General features: G+C 36.6%; 3 protein-coding genes across 3 annotated transcripts in view; 2 read left to right on the forward strand and 1 right to left on the reverse strand.

Annotated features, from left to right (window-relative positions):
* nherf4a (NHERF family PDZ scaffold protein 4a) lies at nucleotides 1-8,074 on the forward strand (the record flags this gene model as incomplete). Its single annotated transcript, XM_079824323.1, has 11 exons — nucleotides 1-73; nucleotides 1,080-1,107; nucleotides 1,233-1,297; nucleotides 1,413-1,618; nucleotides 2,399-2,606; nucleotides 4,478-4,614; nucleotides 4,715-4,919; nucleotides 6,022-6,218; nucleotides 6,532-6,726; nucleotides 7,710-7,934; nucleotides 8,010-8,074. The coding sequence occupies 11 exons, from the start codon at nucleotides 1-3 to the stop codon at nucleotides 8,040-8,042; spliced, it is 1,572 nt and encodes a 523-aa protein (XP_079680449.1). The 3' UTR covers nucleotides 8,043-8,074.
* phykpl (5-phosphohydroxy-L-lysine phospho-lyase) lies at nucleotides 7,809-17,908 on the reverse strand. The gene is made up of 12 exons (XM_079824324.1): nucleotides 17,689-17,908; nucleotides 17,456-17,574; nucleotides 14,879-15,038; nucleotides 14,733-14,807; nucleotides 14,545-14,632; nucleotides 14,346-14,462; nucleotides 12,929-13,011; nucleotides 12,614-12,839; nucleotides 12,354-12,508; nucleotides 9,075-9,164; nucleotides 8,863-8,993; nucleotides 7,809-8,735 (listed from the first exon to the last, which is right to left on the reverse strand). Exons 1-12 carry the CDS (start codon nucleotides 17,745-17,747, stop codon nucleotides 8,692-8,694), a joined length of 1,347 nt encoding a protein of 448 aa, XP_079680450.1. The 5' UTR covers nucleotides 17,748-17,908; the 3' UTR covers nucleotides 7,809-8,691.
* ube4a (ubiquitination factor E4A) overlaps nucleotides 17,856-20,489 on the forward strand; it is a 12,843-nt gene continuing 10,209 nt past the window's right edge. The window contains exons 1-3 of the mRNA XM_079824322.1: nucleotides 17,856-17,961; nucleotides 18,574-18,741; nucleotides 18,825-19,001. Coding sequence (XP_079680448.1) covers nucleotides 18,615-18,741; nucleotides 18,825-19,001 — 304 coding nt within the window. The 5' untranslated portion in view covers nucleotides 17,856-17,961; nucleotides 18,574-18,614. The remainder of the gene's footprint in view (nucleotides 17,962-18,573; nucleotides 18,742-18,824; nucleotides 19,002-20,489) is intronic.

The following is a 20,489-nucleotide window of genomic DNA, read 5'->3' on the forward strand; positions in this document are numbered from 1 at the left end:
ATGCTTCATTTAAATGTGTACCTTGCACCCTCACGAAGCCCAGTGCTCAGCAGGATCATGAGATTCACCACAGGTAATTTACCTCTGTATATAGACGTATATACATACAATGTTTTACATTGCAGTGATTGCGCATGTAATGTAAATGTTTGAAAATAACTTTTAATAAGGTTTATTTTTTTACAAATCAGTGGAGATCAACAACCTTAACTGTAAAAAAAAGGAGGAAAAGCTAATGTTGTAGCGATAGATGGATAGGTGATATATTAGCAGTGTCGTAGTTATATCACTTTTATTTCTTTTGATGCACACTATTAAAACTACATCTGAGAATTTGGAACATTATTTTCTTTAAAGATTTTTTAAAAAGTTTAATATTTTTTAAACCGTCAAAGAGTTACAATTATATAAATAAGCTGATGTCTTCATTGCCTCTCTGTACAAATTCATTTTCTTTAGTACTGAAAAAAATAAGCACAGGATCCAGACCGCTAAAGATTTTCCTCTTGTACTCTGAACTCAAGTCAGCAATTTGTACAGATTGACTGCGTGTTTTCAAATCATATTTCCGTGAAGGCAAACATTCTAAGTGTTATTTTAATGTAAAGCAGCTCGGTCCTTGCTGTGTAACTCAAAGGCAAATATTGTAAAAAATAAAAAAAAATGTTTTGATTTGGTTTTGAATCCATGGAAATGAGTCAACTGAAATGTTGTGTCCTGCTAATTCATGTTTAATCAGAACCTTTTTAGATAGGCTTAATATCTGCCATTTCAAGAAAATAGTTTGTCCTCTGCAATAAGCAAGTTTCTGATGCCAGTCACACGCCATTTCACTTGTCTTTAAATGTTAACACATCATGATATTTTGAGTAGACTCTCAGAATAGTTTTTTAGAAAATTTTTATCAAAAGTTAAAAATGTGTAACTTATTTACTCCTAACGGGTGCATATTATTAACTTAGAGGTACATATTAGTACCTTTTGAAAAGGTGCCACAAGTTGCACTGACAACATTTGTACCTTTTTTTTTCTATGAGTGTAGATTATCTTTTTAATATATTAATTGTTCATTATTACAGATCCAGTGGATGCCCCAGAGTTACCAAAGTAAGTCTTCAGAATGCTCTTTAAATGTACAACAATAAGCATTAATAAATCTGGTTTAAAGGATCTTATTTTTGGTTTGGTTACATAAAAAAATATCTACAGCTCAGTGCAAATGTTTTCCACAGGAAGTTTACCTTCAACCCGAAAGAAGGGATTGACAACCCTGCTTTAGTGATCTCGGATGACAAAGGTTAGGCTACTTCTTCGATCCTTTTTATCCAATCAGCAACTGATAGATCATTAACTGGCTTAAAGAAAAGGAGATTTCACATGACAGTAAAGAACAATGGATTAAATGTCCCCAGAGCCTGATGTGCATCCGCGGCTGTGTGTTCTGAAGAGGGAGGAGGGTCAGGGCTTTGGCTTCTACCTGAGCAAGGACACTGGCTGCAGGGGACATGTGGTGCGCCAGGTGGAGCCTTGGAGCAGTGCAGAGCGGGCCGGGCTGAGGAAGGGGGACCGTGTTTTGGAGGTCAATGAGGACTTTGTGGATGACAAGGACCACTCGACAGTGAGAGCACTTCCTTATGCAAACATGAGAGCTTTGTATTCTGTGAATTAAACGCACGGACACTGGAATACAAATGAAGTAGATGTACAGCATTAAGGGAGAGTTAACTCAAAATTTCTGTCATTATTTACCATCGTTTTGTTGCAAACATGTGTGACTTGGAACACGAAAGATATTTTGAAATAACTTTTTGTCCCTATACAATAGCTACAAAATTACAACAAATGGCCATTGCCGATGACAAATATAATGGAAAAATTAGACAGCTGAATTACATGATTAACCAATGAGAATCAAGTTGTTGTGGGGGAAAAAACAACTACTTTATATGTTCTTAAAAGTACAATACTCCCAAATTTCACATATTTTATAACAATATTCATCCTACAAAATTAACAACTTTTTAATAATTTTTTATTGAACATACCGGTAACACTTTACAATAAGGTTCATTTTGTTTAAGATTAGTTAACTACATGACATGAACTAACAATGAAAAATATGTTAGTATTTCTCATTGTTAGTTCATTTTAACTAACGTATTTAACTAACCTTATTCTAAAGTTTTCATTTTAATATTATTTTATGGGCCTGAACTATAACATGAACTAGCAAGAACAGATAACAAAGATTAATAAATATTGTAACAAATGTATTGCTCATTGTTAGTTACTTAATGCGTTAACTAATGAGACCTTACTGTAAAGTATTTCCACCTTCCAGCTCTCTGTACTGTGTATATTCAGTCTTGTAGGTCTGGAACTTGTGTTTTGTTTTCAGGTGGTGCTGAAGGTGCAAGTGTCTGGACTGAAGCTATATCTGTTAGTGCTGAGTGATCAGGATTATGAGTTTGCGGTTTCAGAGGGAAGAGACCTCATGTCGCTTGCTAGAGCTTACCATCCCGTAGAGGGCTGTTCTCGTCCACGGTTATGTTACATCACTAAAGAGCCTGGCAGCGGCTTAGGCCTCAGCATCATTCCAATTGAAGGTAACCTACTGCTACTTTTGCTACCGCACTAAACATAAGTTTGAAGCTTAGAATGACGATATTTTTACATTTATTAGTGTAAGATTTTATTCACTTAAGTTTATCATGGTGATATGACAAAGTTAATGTATTTGGTCTTGGCGGAATAGATCTGCTATGCTGCTGCTGCAGAGCAAATATAGAGAATAGTTAGCTATGTTATGGCTGTATGGGGTGGGAATAGTTGTTAACAGTTCATTAAAAATGTTACAACCAACCCCTTTTGATGATTCCAAGGAGTCCAGGTATCAATCACATCCTCTGTAAAGGCAAAGTCATGTGAGATTTTGACAAGTAGTGCTCGCTGCAGAGCATCTGGAGCTCAAGGGTGGAGTGTAACCTGTTTAATGGGTGGAGAGATAGGGTTATGGGTAGAGCTAGGATGTGGTTAGGGGATGCAGTTCCACCCATCATGCCCACAATAGGTCAAGAGAGGGGGAATTGGAGCTCCAGAGAGAGAGTCTGGAGGTAATGGCTCTGCAGTGAGTAGCCTCTCGATTTTGATGCGCATCGAGTGATTTATTCGGATATGTTTCCTTCATAGATTATGCGCATATCTTATTATTGGATAAAAATCCCAAAATTCACATAAAATAGGTGGATGGCAACTTAGCTAGAGACTGAACCTTTATGTTACAGGAATACAGTAGGCCTAAAGACAAGAACACTCACACAAACTCACACACAACAACTGTTTTTGTGCTACATTTAAAGTCCTAAAAGAAATACAATATGTTTTTTAAAAAATGCAAATCACCTCTTATTGGTTGTAACAACGTAACTCTTTGTATTTGACATTAACTCACATAATCTGTGATTGTGTAGTACATGTCCAAGTGAGTTTTATTTGTAGTAGACAAATGTGGCTACCGTGTATCAAAGTTTTAGAGATCTAGCTGATAACCACAGTTACTGATGCTCAAACAAAAAGTATTACTTTCATCCCTGCTCGCCATTTTGTAATCAAGACTGAAAGCAAAATAAATAAATAAAAGTCACAAAAATACTCACAGATACTTAAAATATGTACACAATGAAAATGAGCCTCATCAGGTATAGTGTAATATTCAGGAATTTAAATTATATGGCATGTTTCTAATTATATATTTCTGTATGTGTTTAGATGCAGTGCTATGATTATTATGTTTGGTGACTAGGCTAAATGGGCAAAAGTTTTGTAGCGCGTGACCCATTGTTATTTTAGTATAAGATGAGTAATAGATTTTTTAATCAATATTTAGAATCCACTTTTATTTATATATATATATATATATATATATATATATATATATATATATATATATATATATATATATATATATATATATATATATATATATATATATAATTATTTTTTTTTTTTTTTAATTATAGTCAAAGTTTTAGTCATTTTGTACATTTTTTTATTTAAATAGTTTTTATTCATTTTTATTTTAGTTTTAGTTATTTTAATACATCGACTAAATGAAAATGAGAAATATTGCCTTGATAGATATTCACTTCAGAAACAAAATGTAGTATACCCATGAAACAGAGGAAATAGATTAACTTCAGAGGAAATAGATTAACTTCAGAAACAGCATGTAGTATACCCATGAAACAGAGGAAATAAGTATAGATTGAGAGTAAACATACTTTTGGATATATTGTTCATTAATGTTTTCACAGGTTTTATGTACACTAAATGAGGAAGTGTTCCGCTAAGAGATAGTTATTTTATATAGTTATATAGTTTATAGTTATGATAGTTATTATCTTTATGGAATGTATCAGCCTGGTGTATGTATATTATTGTGGACAGTTCTGGTTCATTTCATTCAAAATGTGAGTAGGTGAGCGAGGCCATTATCGTCTCAGCGTTGTGGGTGATGGTCCAGCTGAGAGAGCCGGAGTCCAGAATGGAGATAGGCTGATCTGGATCAATGGAGTCAGGATTTCAGCACTCACATATGCAGCACTGTCAAAAATGGTAAGTCCACATCTATGTGATACCTTCCTTACAATGTAATCTCCAATGTTTTCAGTTTTTAGGGACCACAGAACTTCTAGATTACACTTTGTTCCATCAGGTGAAGAAATGTGAGGACCATGTGACTGTCTTGGTCATTGACAGCAGGAGTGAAGAGAGTTATAATCGCATGAGTTTACCCATAATTCCTGCTTTCGCCAAAACTCATAATCTTCCCTACAGACCAAAAACACTACACCTGACTCAAGGACCACAGGGATACGGGTTCCTCTTAAGGCAAGAGAAGTTACGATCTGGACGCATTGGTAAGAAATCACTGATTCTTTAATAAAAACTAAAACTATTAAAACGTTAACTGAAATAAAATAAAAATAAAATCTAAATATTTAATGAAAAACTTAAACGAAAAACAAAAATTTTAAATAAGCTAAAATAAATTTAAGTCGAAGCACTAAAATGAACTATAATATTATAATTAAAAAATAAAATAAAAGTAATTTAAACCTAAATTGTAATATTTTAAAAAAAGACTTTTATTAAAACTATTTAACTCAAATTAAAACAAAAGCTGAAAATTAAAAGCTCATTCAAAATATGAATACAAATTTTAATAGTACATACATAATACTAAAATAACACTGATCTAAACTAAAAAGGTTATTTTTCCCCTTTATTTTATACTATTGTTTCTTAACTTTTTTTGCAGGCCCCCTAGTCACCCCTTGTTTTCCTTTGGATAAAAATGTTTAAAATTTTAATAAATATTTAATATAAAATAAACAATATAATATTTTAAATATGTATTTTATATAAATAAAATAAGTCATATCAATATTATAATATGCATTTAATATGTATTATTAATTATTAAATGTATAAATATAATATAAATATTAAATAAATACTATTAATATTAAATTATTCTATTATAAATGTATAAATATATAAATATTTCATTACTATTTAAATTAAATACAAATTTTATAAATAATTATTTTAAAACTTACAGAATTTTACATTATTTCATTCCAAAGACAGGTTCGGGTTCGACATCATGTGATTAGTTATTTTATTTTTTCTATCCATAGTTTTATGTTTCTCTTCAGGTTTATACATCTAACATACTCTAATGATAGATACAGAGAATATTTTTTCCAGATAATATTTTATTTTATTGTATTGTATTGTATGTGTGTAATATATATTATATATATATATATGAAATATTAAATATATAGCTCAAATTTTAGGAAGAGTTCCCTAGTAAAGGGAACATCACATTTGGGGGTCTATGGCATCAAATATTTTTTAAAAACCCTGCTTTAGTAGTGAAATGTGCTACTAGCCAGAAACACCTTAGACATTTTATTTCAGCATTAAGTATATTTCCATATATTGACTGTATAGCTCACGTATTACGAGAGATCGACCCCTGCAGCTCAGCTGAGACTGCAGGAATGGAGGATGGAGAGCTTGTGCTAGCGGTAAACGGGGAGCAGGTGGAGGATGCAGAGCATGAGGGCATCGTCAGCAAAATACGGCAAAGCGGCCAGCAGGTCACCCTAACCACCATCTCCATCCCAGACAGAGACTATTACACACAGGTGCTTACATGCACGCAAATGCACATGCTCAGAGAACACACTTGCAAACAGCTGCTAAATCAATATAGTTTTCCTCTGATTGAAGACATTTGACCCTGAGGGCTAACTAAGAGCCTAAGTTCATGCTCCTAATGCTTATGACACACACAGAAACAGATGTTTTTAAAATTAATTCAATCTATTCTGTGGAACAGACACGGACCCTAGGGAATGGGTGGGGTCGCTGTGACCTACATAGCATGGGGAATCATTATTCTTGCAGTAGTGCTTGGAATTATCACTGAGAAGGTGTCTGTTATTTGATCCACTTCAGCTGGGTATTTCTCCATTGCTGTTCTATGAGGACCGTATTCCAAAAAGGGAACATTTCCCTAAACCTCCCCCACTACATCATGAGGGACACCAAAATCCACCGCACCCTCGACTTTGTGTGCTTCACAAAGAGGGCTCTGGATTTGGCTTCAACCTTGGCTGTGTTCAGAATAAGCCAGGGACTTATATCGGCCAGGTACTCTTTCTCAGTTATAGTTATTATTTTATTGGTAGATCTGCTTAAACGTTCATTTAAATTTCAGCAAACGGAATAGAGTGCTGCAGTAATGACATAATTTTGTAGGCCAACCAGGAAGTTAGCATCTACTTGTTTCCTTTGACAGAAACTAGTTTGGATTAATGCAGAAAATTAGCTCTACATGTTTTGTTCATCATGAAAAGAACACAACTGAACGTCACCACCATTAAGCTGGCAACAACTCTTTTAGTCTTTATTGAAAAACATTTTCTCTGAAATTCTGAGTAAGTATAGTTTGCAAGAGTGTGACTAAAAAAAACTATGAGGCTGTTAAAACAGACTAGTGAGTAGATGAGTTTACTTGTTCACCATGATGACGTTTAAGATCATTGAAACCCTCTGTAGTCCCATTTAGTCACTTGTTAGGAAATGCCTTTTTCAAGACAAGTAAAGGATTAAAAAAATCAAGGGGTATTACTAATGTATTTTATGTTGTAGCATAAAACGTAAAAATATATTGCGCTTGTTTGAACCACAGATATTATTTCAGGGATTCAACCAAAAACCCATTCAAAAACCTCACTAACATAACAACCGACTAACATTACATAACATTTCTTGGTTTTAGCCTATCAAAATGTCATCTCTGCTGCACTCTAAACCAAAAATTGTGTTTTCACACAATTCTGCTTGAACATGCCCCTCATATGCCAATGGTCAGGCAAATGATAGTCGTGCCCCCAGACTCATGCCATTGGCCAAGACAGTGATGCTGGGCTGGGATGCTCAAACAAAAATATATATTGATATCACCACAGTATTTAAATTTTCAGAGTAAATCACTTGACTTATATTTGTCTTTGCATATTAAAGGGATAGTTCACCCCAAAATAAATATTTTTTTATCTTTAACATTGAAAAAATGACAGACTCCAAGTCTAAGAAAAACTGTTATGTGTAATTCTCCTTCTTGTCTATAGGTGATGACAGGGAGTGCAGGAGAGAGAGCTGGGCTGTGTGAGTGGGATGTGGTGGTAGAGGTGAATGGACAGAATGTGGAGGAAGAGTATTTTGATGAAGTGGTGAGGCTGATAAAAGAGGGAGGAACTCCTCTCAGGCTGCTAGTGGTGGAGGGACAAGGATATGAGAAACTGAGAAACACCAGACAGACTTCAAGTTCAGGACTAAATCTTCACAGTAACACGGTAAGACCCGTTCACACACATGCATGCATTTTGTAATTTCAGGATTTGTTTTTTAAATGTAACATTGTTTTACAGGTTCCAGATGCTTCTCAAGACGATTTTGTATGAATTAATATAACGAGACAAAAACTGTCATTTTGTTAATTTATTAATGCAAGTAAATTCCCTTTCCCTGTCATTCTGCTGGAGAACACAGATACTGTCTATTTGGTTAAAAAAATCATTTCAAATGCTATGCACGCACTTATGAAGATTGCCTTATGTCTTACAAAGATATTGAAAGGGGAAACATTTAATAACTAGTCAATTTAGTAACCACATCTATTATTAGTGTCATTATTTAATGTAACCACAACACATATATGGGTACAAATGTAATATAAAGCATAATATAGAGACTGGAGTATTTGTATACAATCAGGTTTACAAAAAGTGATTTATATTGTTGTATGACTGTAAAGTATAAAAGCACAATGAAATATTAAACTCTTAATATTTGTTTACGCCTCATTCTGTAAACTTGCATATATGTGATTTCATGTTAATATAAAAAGTTTTATTTCAAAAGTATTCCATGTCAGATGTGCAGCGTGAGTGAATTTTCACCTTTCAGTATTTTAACAGAATTTTGAATATAAACAGATTTATATTCAAGAATGGAAATGAAGATTGATTATTTATTTCAATCGATTTTCAAATGTAAAATGTTTGCTTTATGCACTACATTAATAAATTCTTCTCAGAATGCTTTTAAACCTCAATTTTTTCCACAGTTTTCTTTTTGGTGGGTAGCCTCCAATTCTGTAAGTCCAAAGGCAAATAGTTAATTTCTCACTTGATAATTATTATTTTTAATTAAATTATTGCAGTTGCAGAGTCAGACTAATAGGTTACCACATGCTGAATTAACTGTTAAATTACTACCTACCTTTGAGAATTTGGTCGAGGCAAGTAGCAACTCTTTCAGCATCCTCCATACTGAAACACATTGGTGGTTTGAATTTGACGACACTGTCCCATGGTCCATCAGTGCTAATAACTATACGCTCCTCTTTCAGCCTGAACAAATCAGAAAGGCAATCTTTGATGTATATATCAAATAAATGCAACAAGCTGAGAGAGAAGAGACATTTTTAGTACTTTCGAACAATATGTGTTGCTTCTTCTGTTGCTGGTTTTCGGGACACTCTGTCTTTAACTAGCTCCATCCCTATAAACAGTCCAACACCACTGCAAAAAAGAACAGAAGACACATCTGTTCATTTTCTTCTTTGAGTTTAAAGCATGATGTTACAGTATTGGGTCATTCCATGTTAAATCAACCAAATTTCGGAAACTTCCTTGGCTCAGATTTTTGTTAAAGGGGTGGTAAAACACATTCTTTTGAAGGCTTGACTGTGTTTGTGGGGTGCACTGTAACATGTGTTCATGCTTCGTTTTAAAAAAAATTTCCTTATTTTTCATATATTTGACCTTTATTCTACACTGCTCTGTCCCTCCTTGTAAAACGGTCTGATGCTTTCCGGGTTGTATGAAGCCAGTCCCTCAAAAATACGCAGTGGGCTCTGATTGGTTAGCTGGCCCAGTGTGTTGTGATTCGCTAACCGCCTAGTGCACGTATGTCGGAAACGTCACGCCCCTTACCTTTATCGGAGGCTGTGCTTTGGTCAGTGTTAGAAAACAACGGCGTCAATAAAACCATATGAGCCCGAATCAGACCCAGAACATTTGAGTGAAGATGATCGAGCAGAACCTGTTCAGTCCTCGAGAGTAAAGACTGCGGGTCTATAGTGATCGCTACTGAATGGCATTGTTACTTTTGTATTTTTAGAACGATTATAGCCAAATATCTGTCACAAGAACTAACCCAAAACGAACACTAAGCACTGGCTTTAACTAGTAAGTTAGCCAAATCACACACAGAAACATGTTTAGCATGCCTGTAGATAAACAATACATAAAAGCTCTAATCAAAGAATCATTTACACTAATGCCAGGTTCGCTGTTGAGATTTTAACGTTAGTGTTTGTACCGATAGGTGTTCGTCGGATAACGTTAAGTATGAATGAGCTTTTAACAGACTGGTTTGTAGAACAGTGTTGTCATCTGTTTACTTCCTTGCTACAACCTATTACAGGAAAACACATCGATGAAAAATAAATCAGACTTACAGGTTGTGGCCCGTGAACAGCTTCTGTTTGTAAATCCAGCTTTCAGGACAAGCCGTTGTGCATATCCTGTATTGAACTCGCGAAGTTTGTGGAAGTTTGTGTTGTCCTCCGTGAAATGTGCAGCGCGCGCGTCATGCATCCACGCACCGGCAGTGTTTTTTTCACGCAGCTGACGTTGTGCAAATCTGGCATTGAAATCGCGAAGACGGTGGATGTTCTCCTCCGTGGATGTGTTTAGATGTTAGATCTCCTCTGCAGGGAGCCCTGCGCGCGCCTGATTCCCCGCTGACTCAAACACACGTGCATATAACATGCTGTGTGTTAAACGCTCTGCAACGCACCCCTGTCCCTATGAAGGCTGAACAGAGCAAGTGCCCCAGACCTGCAATCCGGATGAAAATAACAGCGTTTCCTCTGCATCGCGGCAACAACACTCCAGCCTACTAACCACAACAGCGCCGCGATACAAAATGGCCTCACCCCCCCTTATTTCATATTCCCCGGAGGAGGGGTTTATGTAAATATTGGGCCTGGTGATGTCAGCAAAACCCGGGTGAATGTGTAGTAGTCCCTAGCGGCCGTTTGCTGTAGTCCTTAGAAACTGATTTCTTTAAAAGCAAATATCTCCCTTTGCTTTAAACTTTGAACGTTGTAACTTTGCAGATGTTGTTTATGCTCAAGCAGCAACATTACACGCTAGCTAAAGTTAGAATAGTGAAATCGTGGTTTACCACCCCTTTAATATTATTTTCTGTAAATAGTGATGTAAGCCAAAATGTTAGATGCCATGGATGTATATTTACTGAGTAATCCACTGTTTTGTAGAGGGGGGATCAAAATGCCAATTTTTACCTGAGTTCTGGAGCCAAATTACAGGTGAGTAAAAATGACTTTAGAAAGTGTTTTTTTTTTTTTTACACAGAGATTGGTAGGTCTATTAGTAAAATCTGTTGACTTTAGCCATCTTTGTTCCATGGCAAATCAAAAATGGGAAAAAAAATACTTCTTGAGTTTTTTGTCTCTAATGTTACAGGCATGCAAACTTAAGATATTATCTTAATATCCTTTTAGATTCTGATTCTTAACAAACTTTCCTTTTGGTTTATTCATTTTAAAGACCCTTGATGGTTCAGTTCTAGAGATTTGGAGATCTTAATGTGGCTCCATGAGTAAACTGGTAAATTTCATTGGTCAAAACCAAATGTGGGTTATTTTGCACACAGGTGATACTTTTTATATAAATAAAAAAGGAATATCTGAAGAACAAATAATGTTGAAACTAGAAATGTATCTAGTTTTTTCTATCACCTTTCAATTGCATAGAACATAACTGAGTGCCATAAGTATTGTTTTTCCAAAGTATGAATGTCTAACTCAAAAAGTATCAAAGATATCTCAATATGATTTTAGATTCTCATTTTTAATCAACTTTTCTTTTGTAATCATAATTTTTAAGGCCCTATATGGTTCAGTCCCATAGATAGGGGGACCCAAACCTGACTCTGAACCTGAATTTTGCCAATTTTGAATGGTCAAAAAACAAATGTTCTATGCAATTGATGTGATAGAAAAACAACTAGATACATTTCTAGTTTCAAAATTATTCTTCAGATATTCCTCTTTAAATATAAAAAGTATCAGCTGTATCCAAATGGACTCACATTTGATTTTCGACAACTGAACTTTACCAGTTTACTCATGAAGCCACATTAACATGTCCATATTTCTGGGTCTGAACCATCGAGGGCCTTTAAATGGAAAATAAAAGTTTGTTAAGAATCAGAATCTAAAAGGATATTAAGATATCTTTAATTCTCCTTGAGTTATAGGCATTCAAACTTGAGAACACAAGTGCTTTTTCCTATTTTTGAACTGTCACTGTTGGCTATCATGCAACAAAGATTGCTAAAGTCAACAGATTTTACTAATAGACCCATCAATCTCTGTGTAAAAATAAAATAATGATGCTGCCATCTTGTTAAAGTAATTTTTACCCCCCTGTAATTTGGCTCCAAATCTCAGGTGAAAATTGTAATTTTGACCACCCTCTACAAAACAGTGGATTACTCAGTAAATATACATTTGTCACATTTAATATTTTGGCTTTCATCACACGTCTTTCTGCAGAAAAAATATGAACAAAATAAAAAATTCAAACCGGGGACCTCTGGTTGAGTTGACACGGAATGACCCTATTAGTATTTGATGAGGTCTCAATAAAAATTGATTTTCTGTATTTCATACTTACCGCACATCTCCGATGAGTTGATGTTTAGTCTGAAGCTGAAGGAGCAGCTGTTTAAGATGACCTCCGACACGCACAGCATTGCCTCTGAGGTCTTCCTTCTCTATCACGTCTAACACCGCCAAACCAATAGCACAGGATACTGGGTTACCACCAAACTGCATGGGGACAAAAAGGTTAGATATTACTTAAACTCACCCTACAAAGGATGTAAAAGCTACATTCATTAGCACACAATTATTTCTGAGCATAATGGTTCTCACTGTGTTGAAGTACTCCACACCATTGGCTGTAAAGGCACCAGCTATTTCCTTTGTAGTGGCCACGCATGCAATTGGATGACCATTGCCCATTGGTTTGCCCATAGTCACAATGTCAGGGCAGAAGTCTTCACCTTCAAGCTGAAAAGCCCAGAAATGACTCCCAGTACGACCAAAGCCTGTCTGAATCTCATCTGCCACATAAACTCCTCCTGCTTCATGAATGTATCTGAGGGGAAAAAAACAATGTTGCATGCAGCTTCATTCAGTAGGTTCTGAATAAAAAATAAAGACGAATAAAGTTACAAAAAGACTTACTCTGCTACTCTTTTACAATAACCAGTTGGAAAAATGATCTGGCCACCAACACTGGGTAAAGATTCCGCAAAAAAAGATGAAATCTGTGGACAAATTTAAAGGACAGTTCACTCAAAAATGTACATTCTGCAATCATTTACTAAACCCTAATGTTATTCCAAACTAAAATAAAATAACACTTTCATTGTATGGACAAAAATGGAGACTTTTAAAAAAATATCTTCTTTTGTGTTGCACACAATAATTGTTTTGAATGACATAAGAGTGAATATTTTGGGTGACCAATCACTTTAAGAAGGAAAGTCAGTATATTTTAGAGAAAAATATTTAAAGGGGTCATGAACTGGGCTTTTTAATTTTTTTATACTGTTGTCTCAGGTCAACTTATGACATTTGTGCGGTTTTTACATTCAAAAACATCATAATGAATAAGTAATAGGCTATTTTCTACCCTGGTTTTGAGGCTCTCTTCTGCACGCTCCGATTTTATGGGCGTGCCGCACTAAAGACTTGGAAGTAAGCGCCCACAGCTAGGATTGGATTAGATGTGCATATTTAATGAGCTTCGCTGCGAGTACACCGTGAGGGATTGTTTTGAAGCATGTGGGAAAACGGCAACCAGAATAATTCGTCCCACAGGACTCGCAAACGTCTTTATCAAATCAACACAATGATTTATATCTCATCCACCCGCGATTGATTGGAATGTTATTTTTTTATTACTTGGCCCGCCCGATCGGTGGATATAAGCGCAAACCGTACACACACAAACACACACACGGGCACGCGCCAAGTACGTTGCAGACTGCATGGTCAAAACTTCCGCGATTGTATTTTTCCTTCAAATATCAAGTCAAGAATTCTTCAGCCTTTGACAGCTTGCTAAGGTATGTTAGACACCAATCAATAGATCTATATCAAACGATCTGTAACAATGCAATACTATCACATATAAAAAACATGTTTTACTCACATTAGTGTGTTGCTTCATTCATTCATGTAATCTCATCCTGTCTGCAAATCCAGTCTCTTGTTTACAAACGAATCCGTGATCAGAAATGAAGGAACAATTGCAAAGTCTTCCCCACGTGAGCTGGATATTCATTAAAAATAAAGTTAATCCGTGCATTCATAATATTGAGGCTACAGAATCAGGCGTTATTCTTCTTTTGTTGAGGCGGTGCTTCACTACACTCAGACGTCATAGCCGGGCACATTCTGAGAATTGATCGTTTGCTGGGCCTGGTGTCTATAAAAGCTTTTCTTTGGCTAACAAGGAGGTTTTCAGCTCTGAAACTTACAGGATATTCTTATATTACCATGACCTTTAATATATCAAAAGCTCAAGGGAAAGTTGATTTCTCAATTTATCACCCCTTTAACTTTCCATTAATGACTTCGATTTTTCCCACCATACCTTGCGACCTTTCTTATGCACCTCTTCAATAAGACTTTTCACTGTGTCTGCATAAGCCTGTCCTGGGTCAGGATGATCTTCTCTGTAAATACCGTGGTAAGTATCAGGAAGAGGTGCCTGTAGATTTGCAAGGAAGTATGATATGTAGCAAAAGCCTTAATTGCTGGTTTAAAAAGATGTTTCTATGTCCTGTACACACCACATGAACCCATTCTTTTTGTCCCTCTAGTTTCCGGAACTTGTACGGGCTGATGTCAATGAGTGAGGTGAGATGTCCATGATATGCACTGGAGAGGCAGGTAAAGAGGACACAAAAATAAGTCTGATGTAGCCAATAACTGCTGACATAATCATAATTGTTCAAAATTTGACATTTTAAAATCTTACTGATCTAGCACGATGACATCCTCGTGTTGGGTATACTGACGGGCCAGTCTCAAAGCAAGATCATTAGCCTCTGAACTTTGGAAGACAGTACCTATATAAGATTTAATTTAATATTTCTTTTCAACTGTATAAACAGAGTTACTTACCCTGAGTTGACAAAATAAAAGACACAAATCTTCTTTGGCAGTGTGGCTGCCAGCCGATCTGCATACTGCACTATATTATCATGAAGGAATCTAGTGTTTGTATTTAGAAGATCCATCTGAGCAGCAGCGGCCTGAGTAATGCTGGTGTGACAGTGTCCCACTGCAAGGACAAGATGCATCAAGTATGTCATCATGGGTCTGTGATTTCTAATCATGATATTTGACACTTCCTGTAAGTGCTCTTGGAAAGCCCATTTAAAATTCAGTGGGATGAAGACAAGAGCTGATTGGGATTCTATAAGCATTCATTTTACAACAATTTATCATGGTTTTACTAAAGTGACACTGGCTATAGTATGCAAGCAGAACTGTTGTGGGAGATTCAAAGTATATACTTCATTTGCATTTCAAATAAACCAGATTATTCAGTTATAACTTCAGGGTGTGTTCTGACTACTGACTTTTGTCAATCTAAGAAAGAAATTGTATTCAGCACGGAAGCATTAAACTGAACAAAAGTGAAAGTAAAGACATTAAAGGGGTGGTAAAACACATTGTTTTGAAGGCTTGATTGTGTTTGTGGAGTGCACTGTAACATGTGTTAATGCTTCGTTTTTAAAAAAAAATCATTATTTTTCATATATTTGACATTTATTCTACACTGCTCTGTCCCTCCTTGTAAAACGGTCTGATGCTTTCCGGGTTGTATGAAGCCAGTCCCTCAAAAATACGCAATGGGCTCAGATTGGTTAGCTGGCCCAGTGTGTTGTGATTCGCTAACCGCAGTGTACGTTTGTCGGAAACGTCACGCCCCTTACCTTACCGGTAGACTGTGCTTTGGTCAGTATTAGAAACAATGGCGTCAATAAAACCACACCAATCTGAGCCCGAATCAGACCCAGAACATTTTAGTGAAGATGATCGAGCAGAACCTGTTCAGTCCTAATGAGTAAAGACTGCGGATCTATAGTGATCGCTACTGAATGGCACTGTTACTTTTGTATTTTTAGAACGATTATAGCCAAATTTCTGTCGCAAGAACTATTAACCCAAAACACTAAACACTGGCTTTACTATAGTAGCCAAATCACACACAGAACCATGTTTAGCATGCCTGTAGATAAATAATACATAAAAGCTCTAATCAAAGAATCATTTACACTAATGCCAAGTTCGCTGTTGAGATTTTAACGTTAGTGTTTGTAACGATAGGTGTTCGTCGGATAACGTTAAGTATGAATGAGCATTTAACAGACTGGTTTGCAGAACAGTGTTGTCATCTGTTTACTTCCTTGCTACAACCTATTACAGCAAAACACATCGATGAAAAATAAATCAGACTTACAGGTTGTGGCCCGTAAACAGCTTCTGTTTGTAAATCCAGCTTTCAGGTCAAGCCGTTGTGCATATCCTGCATTGAACTCGCGAACATTGTGAAAGTTTTCCTCCGTGAAATGTGCTGCGGGAGGGAGCCCCGTGCGCGTCGTGCATTCACACACTGGCAGTGTTTGTCTTATGCAGCTGACGTTGTGCAAATCCGGTGTTGAACTCGCGAACATTGTGAAAGTTTCCCTCCGTGATGTGCTGCGGGAGCCCCGCACGTGCCTGTTCCCTTCTGTCTCATACACACGTGCATATAACATGCTGTATGTTAAACGCTCTGCAACGCACCCCTGTCCCTATGAAGGCTGAACAAAGCAAGTACCCCAGACCTGCAATCCGGATGAATATAACAGCGTTTCCTCGGCATCGCGGCAACAACACTCCAGCCTAACTATACCACAACAGCGCCGCGATACAAAATGGCCTCACCTCCCCCCCCCATTTAATATTCTCATAAATATTAAATATGTATGTAAATATGTAAATATTGAGCCTGTTGATGTCACCAACCCTGGAGGAATGTGTGTAGTCGCCTACTGGCCGTTTGCTGTAGTTCTTAGAAACTGATTTCTTTAAAAGCAAATATCTCCCTTTGCTTTAAACTTTGAACGTTGTAACTTTGCAGATGTTGTTTATGCTAAAGCAGCAACATTACACGCTAGCTTAAGTTAGAATAGTGAAATCGTGGTTTACCACCCCTTTAATTAGGGTAAAAGATTTATATTCCAGACAAATGGTGTACTTTCAAACATTCTATTCATCAAAGAAAAAAATGGTTTCCACAAAAATATTAAGCAGCACAAATGTTTTCAACATTGACAATGATAAAAATGCTTTATGAGCCCTAAATCAGCGAATTAGAATTATTTCTGAAGGATAAATATAATTTTAAAATGTGCTAAAAAAAAAGAAAAGAAAACAGTTATTTTAACACATTTCACAATAGCACTGTTTTACAGTATTTGTGATCAAATAAACGCAGTCTTGGTGAGCATAAGAGAAAATGTATATACTTAGACCTTTTTCGGTCCCCACGAGGAAAACAGCTTATAAATCATACTAAGTTAAGTGTTTTGAAAAATGCAGATGGGAATCTATGGGAAGTCCCAATAAAACATAAGACCAGTGTGGACATTTGTATGACACTTAAGATACCCATATGCAATGCATGACATAATTTCAAAATGTCCTTACCATGTTGAACATTACTAATGCAATCCAAGTACTGCATGCCATTCTCATCATATAAATATTGACCCCGTGCTCTTATTATTTTCACGGGATCATGGGAGAAAAATAGTCTGCAGGACTGCCTGAAAAGACATTGTAAAGAGTATTGAATCAGAAAAGTAAAAAAAAGTGCATTTATTGTCATTAAAAACATCACCCGGCCGACAGCGCGACGTGTAATATTCGATCCAACTTACCCAATCAGATTCCTGCGCATTTGCAAAGTCTCATCTTTGTGAAAAACTTCCAGAGCCATTCCAACGATACGGGTTCGTCTTCTGCTACAATTGCCTGTTTACACCCTAGACATATGAGAAGACTTTGAACTGGAGAAAAAAAAAGAAAAAAAAAACCTTACAAGAATCAGCAGACGGTGTGTCGTCCATTTCTGATGACGTCACACACCGAGTATGATCTGGATCTGCTGTACTGGACACCATCAGATTTACCATATTTCAACCCAAAACCAGGTATGGCATGCATCCATACGGATATTTCTCAACGCACGTCTGCTATTTCATATATTATTTACTTTACTTTGCCTTGAGGTGCTGTGTTTCAGCAGCATTACCAGCGCGCTGTCAGTTGCTAAGCACGTTGCTAGTTATTCAGCTAGATTAACACCTGACAGCCAGGAAAGAGAGCTGTCAGTGAGCTATCTATTGAGCTCATGTTTATCAAGATTTGCATTCATTACACATCTTTTCAGACCACTCAGTGTTTGTCTATTGTAGTCTTATTTCCTGACTGCGATTAATATGAACGTATGTGTAGCAAGTTAGCATACCCTAATATACAGTCAAGTTGGTTATTGTGAGGTCACTTGATCTGTTTTCTGCTCTCCTGTTGCTTGAAAATGACTAAAAGGTGAATTAATTTGTTCATTTGTATATAAGTAACTCATCAGAAGAGTAAAAAAAATGCCTTTTGCTCTTAAATATACAGTATCCCTTGCATTGAGGCAAACCCTTTTGTAATGAGCATAGAAGACTAACAGCATAGAAGAGATCCTAGATGGATCTCGGCTGGTCTTGGGATCTGGATTAGATGCTGGATGTAATTCACAATTTTTTTCCCTGCAGGCTGTAAAAACACCTGTTGATGGAGGACGTGCTCCAGGGAAATGACAGACCAGGGCAATAACAATCAGAACATCTCACAAAACCCCTTCGCAGCACTCTTCAGTTCTCTCGCTGACGCAAAACAGTTTGCATCCGGCCAAAAGCAGCGGCGTCAAGCTGAGCAACAATGTAAGGTTTTTGTAATAAGCTATGCCATTATACTTGCAGGTTAACATTAATTTGATGGTACTTTGTACATGTTATCCCTACAGCTGTAGATTCAGGAGAGAGCCAGTCTGAGTCAGACAATTCTGTGTCTGACAGCATCGATGAAAATGATGACTCAGTGGCAGAGATCAGCCGATCTTTCCGCTCACGACAGGAGCTCTGCGAGCAGCTCAACATCAACCACATGATCCAGAGGATATTCCTCATCACTCTGGACAACAGTACGTGTAAACACGTACCCATTATGACCCATTAGTTTCTCATTTTGGTCATAAATATACACTGCCGTTCAAAAGGTTGAGGTTGTAAAAGTAAAAAGTATGTTTCTTATGCTCACCAAGGCTGCATTTATTTGATCAAACATACAGTAAAAACATACTTTATTATAACAATTTCAAATAACTGTTTTCTATTTGAATGTATTATACAATGTAATTTATTCCTGTGATGTATTTTCAGCATCATTACTGCATCATTTTTAGTGTCACATGATCCTTCAGAAATCATTCTATTAAGCTGATTTGGTGCTTAAAAAACATTTTGTATTATTATCAGTGTTGAAAACTGTTGTGCTGCTTCAGATTTTTGTGGAAGCCGTAATCCATTTTTTTCAGAATGTTTTTATGAAAATTTTAAAGGACAGCATTTACTTGAAACTTTTGTAACATTATTATTGTTTTACTGTCACTTTTGTCACTCTACTGTCACTAACATGTGCAACAAATACACAAATATTTGATTAATTATAAGAAATGCACAACATAAACATAGATGTCAGTGCAGCTAAAAATATAGCATGACTGTTTCTTTTATCCTGCTTAGTTTTTGCATCTGCCCAATGTTTTGGGTGCAAAAAATTTCTCCTTCCTTTTAAAAAGTAGAGTTGTGCTATTATTAGCGTTTTCCCAAGCTTTCCATTACCATGTAATAATATTTTGTGTATATACAGTTTATACACTCACCTAAAGGATTATTAGGAACACCATACTAATATTGTGTTTGACCCCCTTTCGCCTTCAGAACTGCCTTAATTCTACGTGGCATTGATTCAACAAGGTGCCGAAAGTATTCTTTAGAAATGTTGGCCCATATTGATTGGATAGCATCTTGCAGTTGATGGAGATTTTGTGGGATGCACATCCAGGACATGAAGCTCCCCATCCACCACATCCCAAATATGCTCTATTGGGTTGAGATCTGGTGACTGTGGGGGCCATTTTAGTACAGTGAACTCATTGTCATGTTCAAGAAACCAATTTGAAATAATTCGAGCTTTGTGACATGGTGCATTATCCTGCTGGAAGTAGCCATCAGAGGATGGGTACATGGTGGTCATAAAGGGATGGACATGGTCAGAAACAATGCTCAGGTAGGCCGTGGCATTTAAACGATGCCCAATTGGCACGAAGGGGCCTAAAGTGTGCCAAGAAAACATCCCCCAACCATTACACCACCACCACCAGCCTGCACAGTGGTAACAAGGCATGATGGATCCATGTTCTCATTCTGTTTACGCCAAATTCTGACTCTACCATCTGAATGTCTCAACAGAAATCGAGACTCATCAGACCAGGCAACATTTTTCCAGTCTTCAACTGTCCAATTTTGGTGAGCTCGTGCAAATTGTAGCCTCTTTTTCCTATTTGTAGTGGAGATGAGTGGTACCCGGTGGGGTCTTCTGCTGTTGTAGCCCATCCGCCTCAAGGTTG

The sequence above is a fragment of the Gobio gobio genome (genome assembly GCF_949357685.1).
Source record: "Gobio gobio genome assembly, chromosome: 8".
Lineage (NCBI taxonomy): Eukaryota > Metazoa > Chordata > Actinopteri > Cypriniformes > Gobionidae > Gobio > Gobio gobio.

Bases quoted from the DNA above. Each gene is read 5' to 3' on its own strand.
- phykpl (XM_079824324.1), bottom strand. From the start codon at position 17,747: ATGGCTCTGGAAGTTTTTCACAAAGATGAGACTTTGCAAATGCGCAGG. The intron at 15,039-17,455 runs GTAAGGACATTT...TTGTCCTTGCAG, and splicing joins CATTAGTAATGTTCAACATG to TGGGACACTGTCACACCAGC. The intron at 12,509-12,613 runs GTGAGAACCATT...GTCCCCATGCAG, and splicing joins GTGTGGAGTACTTCAACACA to TTTGGTGGTAACCCAGTATC.